General features: G+C 39.7%; 1 protein-coding gene across 2 annotated transcripts in view; it reads left to right on the forward strand.

Moving 5' to 3' along the window:
• Positions 1-12,049, forward strand: part of vps8 (VPS8 subunit of CORVET complex) — a 682,661-nt gene that overhangs the window by 282,779 nt on the left and 387,833 nt on the right. For both annotated transcript variants that reach the window (XM_063051804.1, XM_063051802.1), the window contains one exon: positions 1,854-1,935. In XM_063051804.1, coding sequence (XP_062907874.1) covers positions 1,854-1,935 — 82 coding nt within the window. The remainder of the gene's footprint in view (positions 1-1,853; positions 1,936-12,049) is intronic.

A 12,049-nucleotide genomic window follows, 5' to 3' on the forward strand; every position in this document is an offset into this window, starting at 1 on the left:
GAGGATAGAGGGGAAGCCTTTTAGGACCGAGATTAGGAAAAACTTCTTCACACAGAGAGTGGTGAATCTGTGGAATTCTCTGCCACAGGAAACAGTTGAGGCCAGTTCATTGGCTATATTTAAGAGGGAGTTAGATATGGCCCTTGTGGCTACGGGGGTCAGGGGGTATGGAGGGAAGGCTGGGGCGGGGTTCTGAGTTGGATGATCAGCCATGATCATAATAAATGGCGGTGCAGGCTCGAAGGGCCGAATGGCCTACTCCTGCATCTATTTTCTATGTTTCTATGTTTCTATGAATGGCGGTGCAGGCTCGTAGAGCTGAATGGCCTACTCCTGCACCTATTTTCTATGTTTCTATCTTGACAGCCTGTGAGCGACCACACTAAAGAAGATTTTGCCCTCGATGTTTAGGAGGCTAATCTGGCGGAATTGGCTGATTTCTGATGAATCCTTTTCCTTTGGGGTCAGGATTCCTCTGGCTCTCTGCCAGGATGTTGGTATCTCCTGCTTATGCCATACCACCTTCATGAGCCTCCAGAGGAACCGCAGGACACCTGGTTCATTTTTGTAGAGCTTGTATGGCACTCCAGTGGGACCTGGGGCTGATGTGGTCCTTGCCCTATGCACAGTTTTCTCCACCTCACTCCATCTAGTTTGGCTGATATCTAGTTGGTGTTCCAGTGGATGATTTGGTGGCATGTCAGGTGGGAGGGTGATCTCTTCATGGCACCGGTTGTCTCTGTATAACTTTTCCAGATGTTTTTCCTGTTCTGCCTTTGACATTGGCAGACTTCCACTCTTCTCCCCTGTAAAGAGATCCTTCATAAACTTGAAGGGTTCTTTATAGGAGCTTGTACTTGTCTGTTCCTTCTTCCTGCGCTTCCTTACCAGGTTCTCAGTTCTCCTCAGTGTCGCGAGCCTGCTCCGGATGTCTGCTTGCAACAGATCATAAAGCAAGAATAGGTTAGTTGCCTCCGCTCCATCACTGAAAATTTTCTTCTTTATGGGTACAGAGATGAATATCCATTGAGCATTTCAAAATAAAGCTCACTTACCATATTTATGTACCTACACTTCCCAGTTGGAAGTATTGCATCATTTTTACAAATGGTAAACTGCTGATGTGGACTAAATTCCAATTTTTTCCTATGGTTTAGGAGCACAGAAATTAATTTTGTATTCCAAGCATTGACTCATTGGAAATTACCCCTGCAGTGACTGAAAGCAAGATTTGGATCCCAGCTGGAAAATGTAAACAGCCTTTGCATTGCTAAAGCCCTGTCTTTAAACTGCACTCAGTGGTCTCTTTATTAGGTATATGAGTGGTCTTCTGCTGCATAGACCATCCACTTCAATATTCAACATGTTGTGTGTTCAGAAAAGCTTTTCTGCACACCACAGTTGTAACGGATGCTTATTTGAATTACGGTCAGCTTGAACCAGTCTGGTCATTTTCCTTTGACCTCTCTCATTAACAAGGCATTTTCGCTCACAGTACTACTACTCAGTGGATATCTTTAATTTTTCGCACCATGCTCTGTTGTCCTTGAAAATCCCGAGAGATTAGCAGTTTCTGAGTTATTCAAACCACCCATCTGGCACCAACAGCTATTCCACAGTTAAAGTCACTTAGATCATATTTCTTCCCATTTTGATGTTTGTTCTGAAGAACATCTGAACTTGTTGACCATGTCTGCATGGATTTATGCATTAAGTTACTGCCATATGATTGGCTGATTAGATGTTTGCATGAACAAGCAGGTCTACAGATGTACTAATTAGGTGGCCCCTGAGTGTATATTGCATCATGTTGTTGAAGCTAGATCTTGATAGATTTGCTTCCCCTCTTACAGGCATTATGGTTTCCATTGCTGGAGGCTGTTATGTCAACCCAGAAGCAGTTAAAAGATGGATCGTCCAGCCAAACCATAGAATGTAAGTATGGAAGCAGTGTGGAATGCCAGTTGTATTGCTTTATAATTAATATTAAAATAATTAACTTTTTATATACTGGGAACATGACTATAGTAGAATCTCAAAATGCAGCGAAAGATTTTTTTTCCTGTTTATTTGTGTTATTTTGGTGTTGAGAATACGGAAATATAAAATAACACAGGGAATTCATGAGATTGAATGGAGCCTTCTGTTGTATTTATAGTATTTGAAGGTATGATTTGACATTGTCTAATATTGTCATTGGTTTATTATTGTCACATGTACCCAAGATACACCAGAAAACTTGTCTTGTATACTGTTCATACAGATCAAATCATTACACTGTGCATTGAGCTAAAATAAAATAAAACAAAAACAATGCAGAATGAAGTATAAAAGCTACCAAAAGAGTGTATCGCGGGTAAACAATAAAGTGCAAGATCAAAATGAGGTAGATTGAGAGGTCAAAGGACCATCTTTTTGTGCAAGAGTCTGATAACAGTGAGATAGAAGCTGTCCTTGAGCCTAGTGCTGGGTATTCTAATGCTTTTGGATCTTCTGCTGGATGAGAGAGGTGAGAAGAGAAAATGTTTGAGGAGGGTGGGGTTTTTGATTATGCTAGCTACTTTGCTGTGGCAGTGAGAAGTTCATACATAAAGGGGAGACTGGTTTATGTGAAGTCCAAGCTATGTTCACAGGTCTCTTTAATTTCTTGCAGTCACATGCAGAGCAGTTGACATACCAAATGATTAATCCAGATAAAGTTTTTTTTTGTGTGGTGTATTGATAAAAATTGGTAAGAGTCGACAGAAACATGGTAAATTTTTTTTTAACCTTCCTGGGAAGTGGAGGTATTGGTGAGCTTTCTTGGCTGTGACATCAATGTGTTTGGACAGGACAGGAACTTCTAGGAACTTCACATCTAGGAACTTGAAGCTCTCAATCCTCTGAACCTCAACACCTCTGATGTAGACAGGAGCTTGTGCACCACCCTTCTTTCTGAAAACAATGACCAACTCTGTTGACATTAAAAGGTTGTTGTCATGATTCTACGTCGCTAAGCTCTCTATCTCCTTCCTGTACTCTGACTCATCATTACCTGAGATGCATCCTAATAATCATTAATGCATTATCACAGAAATCCCTTTTTTTTTGCTGGATTGTAACATTCGGGTGTAACATGGTATTTCAATACAGTTCTTTCTAATGCAGAATGAATGTCCGTTCTGCATCTTTCAAATGCAAGTATATCCAGTAGTTTCTGTAAATTACTCATTTAATCCAGAACATGTTTTAAATCAATCCATTATCATGATGCTATATTTGTGATTTTTATTTTTATGATCCTACACTTTTTTGCCCATTCTGATTTGCCCTGAAAGGTTGAAGTATTAACCCAAGTTGCATTGTCGACAGTCGATTGGTGGCTAACCACAGTGTGAAAGCAATGAATAGGCTAGAGGTTCTGTTTTGATCCTAGACTAATGGTTGTGAGTTAGAAGATCAGCTGTCATTATAATAAATGAAACTACAGGCATGAATAGGGGAGAGCCTAATCTTACTACTTTTTCTTAGCTGGTTTGTAATAGCAGCAATCAAAAAGAAATGATTAACCACTTGAAGTTGAAAATTTGAGGGATTGTGGGGTTAGAGAGGATAATAGGACCAACTATATCCACAAATGCTAGTGTACACTTGGTCATTTTAATGGCTACCTACTACGCTCGAACAATTCTATAGGATAATAATCAAAGAAAGTTTAATAAATGTTAAGATAAATGTAAGGCAAGAAAGTTTTTCTGAATGAACCTGGATATGCCAGATTGTTTTCTAGTTCTTGTCAGGCCTTGCATTCAATACTGTTAAGCTATTTTTCTTCCTTTTTGTCATTTCCGATTATGATGTTTTCTTTTCACATTCATTAAAGCAGCATAAAAGCCTTGCCTAAGGAGCTCTGCATTTTTTTGGGTTCCAATGGACCATTCTAACCAAGATGTTTGCATTGCACCAAGTTCTCTGCAATTGTCAAGTGCTTCCAAATATATAAATGCTACTTCTAAGTTCTCCGTTCTGAAAGATAATTTCTTATGTGGTCTGTCAGGAAGAAGCTGAAATTAAAAAGGCTCTGACAATGCCCGTTGATTTCTGTATGATAAAAATCTTAAGCCATTCCCTTTATTTGGGTTTAATTTTTTCTACTCTTCCTCATCAATGTTAGTACTACATGCCAGCACAATTCTATTCTGGAAGCAGTCAGATAATAAAAGCTGGAATTTCTAATGATTTCAGTATTTCTCTTTGCTTTGTAGTTGAATATTTGTAATTTTTCAGTGAGATTATGTGATCTAGTTGTTTGGTTATTTATTCCGCTGCTTTGAGGGAACTTAATTATTATGCTGAGTTACCTGTATTATTTACTTTCCAATTTGGAGTTTCAGCAAGCATAGATGATTATTTTCTTGGTATAAAAATCATTACCTAGTGTGCTGACAATGTCATAAATAATTCAAGGTAAATTTTATTATCAGAGTACATATATGTCACCACATACAACCCTGAGATTGATTTTCCTGTGGGCATATTCAGAAAATCTTTAGAATAGTAACTATAGCAGGATCAATGAAAGATCAACCAGAAGACAGAAGGTGGCAAAATGTACAAATGCAAATATAAATAAACAGCAATAAGTAATGAGAACATGAAATAACAAGATAAAGAATCCTTAAAGTGAGATCATTATGTGACGAGAATACACATAGATTAAGATGTTAGCTGGACTGTGCTGGCACCAGTGGGATCAGCAGTTGGTCTGCTACCTGTCTTCAGGAGAAAGAGAGATAAGGAAAACAATGGAGCAGCATTTGGAGATGTTTAATGAAGGGACGGGAGAGTTGAACGGAAAGAGAGCTGTCAAGATCGGCTCCCCCTTTGAACCCTGAACTGTTTGAAGTGATGGACAGGCGATACCCCAGCAGGGGGATAAAAAGGGACAGGTTCGCTAAGGCAACACACATGACACCCCGAGGTAACGTGACCCTGAAAGCGGTGCGTCTCCCACAAGTCGGTGGGAAGTTTTGGACGTTGGTTCGCGGGATAAAGCCATAAACGCACAGGGTGGAAAGGCACGATCGGCGGGAACCTGGTGTGTGTCCACCCTTGCCTGGGTGCCAGGTTCACCGCAGAGAAATGATCGTATCTGGAAACGGAGGGATCACGGTCGGTGACCTCAGATGACATCACAAAGGGCTCGCACGAAAGCTGACTGCAAAGAATATCGAAGGTCTATGTGGAAGCCGTTTGAATATTCATTCGTTTTGGTCTCTCTCTCCTTCCCCACACTGTCCATCTCCCACGGCAGCGATTACTGCGAACTGAACTGAACTAAATTGAACTGAACTTTGCGTCACTTTGAAACTGGTCATTTACCCCTAGACAACGATAGAGCTTGATTGATCCTGTTATCTTAATTCTGTGTACATGTGTGTTTATCATTGCTGAACTGTTGCATTTATTATCCTTTTGATTAGAGTACTGTGTTGCTTGTTTCTTTAATAAAACTTTCTTAGTTCTAGTAGTCCAGACACCAACTGAGTGATCCATTTCTGCTGGTTTGGCAACCCAGTTACGGGGTACGAAACAATTGGTTGTGGGAATATCTCAATGGATGGGCAAGTGAGTGTAGTTATCCACTTTTGTTCAAGAGCCTGATGGTTGAGGGGATAGTAATGGTTCTTAAACCTGATGATGCAAGTCCAGAGGCTCTTGTACCTTCCACTTGATAGCTGATGATGGAGGCTGCTTTCTTACGACAGCATTTCATGGCATTTCATGTAGGTGTGTTCCGTGGTGAGGGGAGCTTTAAATGTGACGTACTGGGCCAAATCCACTACCTTTTGTAGAATTTTCCATTCAAAGTCGTTGGTGTTTTCATACCAGGTCATGATGGAGCCAGTCAATTCACTTTCCACTACACATTGAGAGAAGTTTGTCACAAGTTTTTGATGTCATGCTGAATCTCTGAAGATTACTAAGGAGGTAGAGGCACTGTTGTGCATTTTTTGTAATTGCATTTTCATGCTGCGTCCAGGATAAGTCCTCTGAAGCAGTAAACGCCCAGGAATTTAAAGTTGCTAACCCTCTCCACCTCTGATCCTCTGAAGAGGATTGGCTCATGGACCTCTGGTTGACCTCTGGTTTCCCTCTCCTGATGTCTACAGTCTGTTCCTTGGTCATGCTGACATTGATTGAGAGGTTGTCTAGGAGAGTTTTGGGATTCATCTTCATCTAGTGGTGAGTGGATGGTCCATTCAGGTGTTGTCTATTGGAATCTACCATTACAGACCAAACTCACAAACCAAACATTAGGTTTGCTGTATATTATATCAAGAAATGGTTGAGTTTATTGTGCACAGCAAAGGCCATGTTCCCAGCAACAATCTCATTCTAGTATTGATAACTTTTCTTCAATAACCCTAACCATGTAATTCTGTTATAATTCCAACACTGGTCACCATTTTCTATATTACAGCAAGGATGCACATTGATGACAAATTACTCAACTGCCTCAGACATACCAGCAATGTTTTCAGCCCCTGCAGATAGGGGTGTTTCATGTTGAAATCCTTAACCCTGTTGCTGAATTCATGATCTCCTAAGTGATCCTGCCATCTTGTATGCTACAGAGTCATGGACAATTTTCAGAAGGTGTCTTAAGACAATGAGGAAGGACCACCAATGCAGTCTCCATAAAATCTGGCCTGATTGGTGTCAGTATCCTCTCCCAATCCAACATCCTTGTATCACAATGCTGATCACACTCAGTTAGTTCTATTGGGTAGGACAGGTTTGTTTGCGCTGGAGGTTTGGGAAAAAGCAGTTATATAACTGAAGCCTATGAAGCCCTGCGGGATCATGGCAAGGTAGATGTGTTTTGGATGTTTCCTCTTTTTGGAAAAATCCAGAATTACAGTCACTTTAAGAATAAGATTGAGGCAAAACATTTTCTGACAAAGCCTCTTGATTCTGTAGAAATCCTTTCCTCAAGACAGAGGTGAAAGCCTTAAATGTTTTTCAAGTAAAGGTAGACAGATGTATGATAAGCAAAACAGTAAAATGTTATCATGGATAGATGGGAAAATGGAGTTGAGACTGCAATCAGATCAGCTGTGGCCCTATTAATTGGCACATCAGTCTTAAAGAGCCAGGTGGCTTGCTCCTGTTCCTCATTCATATGATCACAAAACATTGATGTAAGAGCAAGTTATCCTTGATCCAAAGAGACTACCTGGGAAGAATATGGTGTCATAACTACAAATAGCCCTGCAAACAAGAAGACTAAAGTCAGAACGTAATTATAATTCAACCTGAAATAGATTCGGATTCAGGTTTATTTATCACATGTATGTTGATACCTGCAGTGAAATGTATCATTTGCGTTAACAAGGAACACATCCAAGGATGTCCTGGGGGCAGCCCGCAAGTGCTGTTGCGCATTCCAGTGCCAACATAGATGCCCACAATGTTCAGCAGAACAGCAACACAACACAGAACAATACAAGCAGCAGGAGCAACAACAGAATAAAACATCAACAGCAAAACAAACCGCTGTAATACTCTCCCACCACTTTATACACACACAGGCTTTCAACTCTGGTACAAGCCACCTCCGGGCTTCCAGTCCTTCACCCCAGGTTCTCAAACTCTCAGACATCAGGCCTCCAATCCTTAGTCTCTGGCCTGGACTCCTAAACTTTAGATATGTTATTTAATTTGCTGAATAATTACAGAATCTTCTGCTTTTAGTTCAGTTTTCCAGCTTCTGTTATGTTTTGCTTTTACAATGTAGAAAATTGTCTACACCACAAAGAAAAGAACAGATTTGGTCTACTGTCCTTTATCAGCAAAATTATGGCAACTATATATTTGGTAGGGTTATTGATTGGCTCTTTTTGCCATTAATCTACTCAACAAAGCTCAGTTTCTGTTGCTGTAGGAGTATTCAGCTGCAAACCTCACACCAACACAAATATGGTCATAACTCCTGAAGTTGGTTGTCAACTGAGCTATAACGGACACAGCTCAGTGCATTGCAAAATCCAACCTCCCCTCCGTGGAATCTGTCTGCACTTCTCATTACCTCAGAAAACAGCCAACGTTATGAAAGACCTCTTCCACCATAGACATTCTCTTTTTCCCGCTTCCTGTCATGCAACTGAAAGCACGAACTACCAAGCTCAAGGCCAGATTGTATCTTGACCTCTCAGTCTACCTTATCATAGTATAACAATATATTCTTCAGCAAAACTACAACACAGGATTTCACAGATGTTGGAAATTTGAAACACATGCACACAAAATGCTGGAGCAACTCAGCAGGTCAGGCAGCATCCATGGAGGAAAATGAATAGTTGACTTTTTGGGCAGGGACCCTTCATCAGCACTGTGCTAAGAAGGATCCTGATGAAGATCTCGGCCTGAAACATTAACTTTTCATGATTAGTTGTTCGTGATTTGCTCACAACTCTTAATGTATGGACTACAGTAGCTTGGAAAGGAACTTCTAGATCAAGTTGGAATGAGCGGCAAAAGATGAGTCAGCAATGCATGTGGCTTCAGAAGGAATTTCAGCAGTAGTTTAAATTTATTGTAATTTATGAAGGATTGGGGAAGAATATGAGCTTGAAAACATTTGTTGTACGAGGGTGATTGATAAGTTCGTGGCTTGAGGTAGAAGGAGGTAAGGTGTACAGCTCTCGTTACATGCACATGCAGTTCAGCTCTTTCAGTGATTATGCAGAAAGTTTGAAGTTAATAACTCATCTCCTTCTACCTTTGGCCACAAACCTATCAATCACCCCTGCTGTGGACACTTTCTGGAGGTCCAAGATCCATATGCTCCATGACCGCTGGACTAAGTGTGTAAATGTAGCAGGGGACTATGTTGAAAAATAAATGTGCTAGGTTTTCTAAAATTGACTCCTCCTACCTTAGGCCATAAACTTATCAATTACCTCTTGTATTACAACATGGTCAAAATAGCCATCTCCATATTTCAGCACAAGTAAAGGCAGTGTTCAAGAAAAGCTTTTGTATGGCCAGAAATGTGAGAGAGCTTTGGCTTAAAGTCTGCTATCAGAAGAAGTAATTTGTTTAAACTAAAACTCAGGAAAATAACACTTTTAAATCTCTAGAGATGCTAGATGAAGCTTAAATTATGCAAAATCTTAATCTGAAACCAGGCAGTTGAAGACGCATGTAATCTGAAACTGCTTAACCACTTTATGATAGTTCCTCTACTGATCTGTATATTCCAGAAGCATTTTAACTGTACATCTTCTGGAAGAATGTCTGAAAGGTCAGAGAGGCTTGAGAGGAGGGAATAGTTCACCTGACACTTGAATAATTGATTTACTCAACCTGAGTGTCAGCAGGTTTAATTCTAGAAAGTATAACTCTTGTAAATTAGTTTGTGACAAATTGAGATTTCGAAAACTTGATAGGAACTTGGTGACAAGACATAGATAAATAGATTGTTCCTTTAGAAAACTTGCAAAACTTAAGGAGTTTGTACAGCGAACAATAAGTTGTTCAGTTGAAAGGTTAAATCACAAATTATATTTTTTGTGCAGCAAAGTAGTTTAATATTGTAGATTTTAAGGGCAGTTGCTCTAACTTTTTACATTGTACCTTTTTACATTAAAAATATTGTGTGACTTTGATGCCTTAGAATTCTGTTTGGAAAGAAAATCATCCAGAGTTCACTGATGAAACTAAACAAATAATGCATTCTAAAACCTAACTGGATCATTTTCTTTGACGGAACAGTACTTAGTAAAATGTTTGTAATTTGTCTCATGGCTTTGCACCAGAACACTTACATCAGAAGGCAATTAGATTTTGCACGAGGCAAACTTTATGTATAATTTTATATTTCAACACACTGCCTAAATAGTTGTGGAGTGGTTCATAATCAACATTCTTTCAGTTTTTAATGATTCAATTTTCATCCCATGAGCAACTGCTTATTCTTGACAGTAGTTTTATTTTTGCTCACTGATTTTCGATTCCATGTAAGGAGAACCAATGACAATTCACTGCAAGTCATTGCAAAATACCCCAACTGCATTCAGAAGTGATTATTTAATGCTCGATGTTATATTGGAATTTTCAAAGATCTTTATTCTTTGCCTTTGAGACATTGGCCATTTTTCCCCTAATCATTTTCATAACTCAACTCATTAGTGTACTTTTACCATATAGTTAACTTATCCAAACATCAGCACAATACCAGAAAGTCAAATTTTGGAGTGTTGGAATTCACATTCCCGATATTTCTAAATCAGTGGTCCCCACCCACCGGGCCATGGACTGGTACTGGGCTGCAAAGCATGCACTATTGGGCTGTGAGGAAACGATATGATTTGGTGATATGAGTCAGTTGCACCTTTCCTCATTCCCTGTCACGCACTGTTGAACTTGAACGCACACGAGGTAATTACCCGCGCGTCAACCATGTCAGCGCGGGAAGAAGATCAACTCCTCGAGCTTGCAAATGATGGCGGGCTGAAAAGTATGTTTGACATACATCGCTGCCGGCATTGTGGATCAAAGTCAAGGCTAAATATCCTGAGGTAGCCATGAAAACACTGAAAACGTTGCTTCCATTTCCAACATCATATCTCTGCGAAGCGGAGTTTTCTGCAATGAATGCAACAAAAACTAAGTTGCAGAATAGACTGAACATAAGGAACCCCCTTCGAGTATCGCTGTCTCTCGTCACCCCTCGATGGGACCATCTTGTTGCAGGGAAACAAGCCCAGGGCTCCCACTGATTCAGCAACATTGGTGTGTTGCAATGATTTTATATGTTCAAACAGGGAAAATATGTGCTGTGTGTTTAATATCCAAATGTTACTTAAAATGTTATGACTTAGAAGTGACTTATAATTGACTTATCACTATATTCATGTGAGGAAAATAATGCAGTGTTTTTAATACTAAATTTGTTAGATAAACCCTTTTAGAAACAAAATTGAGTGTATTAACCACTTATGAGTGACTTATAGTTGACTTATCATCTATATTCCAGTTGTGATTAACATCCCGCCCACCCCCCCGGCAGGGTTGCCTACTGTCCCATATTAGCCAGGACATCCCGTACATTGGGCTAAATTGGTTTGTCCCATATGGGACCACCCTTGTCCCGCATTTCCCCCGCTAAGGTAGAGCGTTCCTATGAAACCTTTTGTGCTGAATTGGCGTAAAGCGAAGAAGCAATTACCTTTAATTTATATGGGAAATTTTTTTGAGCGTTCTCAGACCCAAAAAATAACCTACCAAATCATACCAAATAACACATAAAACTTAAAATAACACTAACATATAGTAAAAGCAGGAATGATATGATAAATACACAGTCTATATAAAGTAGACATAATGTATGTACAGTGTAGTTTCACTGAACAGAATTGCCAAAAATGATTTGTAGAAAAAAATCAGCACATACACGTCACGCAAGAGCACACAGGGACCTGCGCAAGGTTTCTTGGTCATGGTAGTCTTTCTCCGGGTAAACACAACGTATTTGACTGCTACTGTTGTCCGTTGGCAACCCTACCCCCTTCCCCCCTCCCCCGGCCTGTCAGCAAGAATATTGTCAATCGTAAACCGGTCCGCGGTGCAAAAAAGGTTGGGGACCCCTGTTCTAAATAGAGTGGAAGTAAAATTTTTGTGGAATAAGGTGGTAATGGATTAAAAATGATTTCTCAATTACTTCATTTGTAACCCCAGCCTGTAGTATTATGTTACATAATTCCTTATGTATTTTGCCTTTACTGCCAATATGAAATGTTATAGCCAATGTGCATTGACTCCAGAGCTTCCAGTTTGGTTTGTATCTGAGACCAGGAAGGTGGTTGCAACACCAAATGAGATTTACTATTCTAAATACCATGAGTGAAGTTCTTTAATTTCTTAAGAGTCATGAGGAACCACTTTTAGATACTGTGTAATAAACCAGATTTGATTACTGTTAGAAGTGATCACAATATGATTGAATCACCCTGCATTTTAAAAGGGAGAATCTAAAACTGGATGTATCAGTATCGCAGTTGAA

This window comes from Mobula hypostoma, chromosome 6 (genome assembly GCF_963921235.1).
Source record: "Mobula hypostoma chromosome 6, sMobHyp1.1, whole genome shotgun sequence".
Taxonomy (NCBI): domain Eukaryota; kingdom Metazoa; phylum Chordata; class Chondrichthyes; order Myliobatiformes; family Myliobatidae; genus Mobula; species Mobula hypostoma.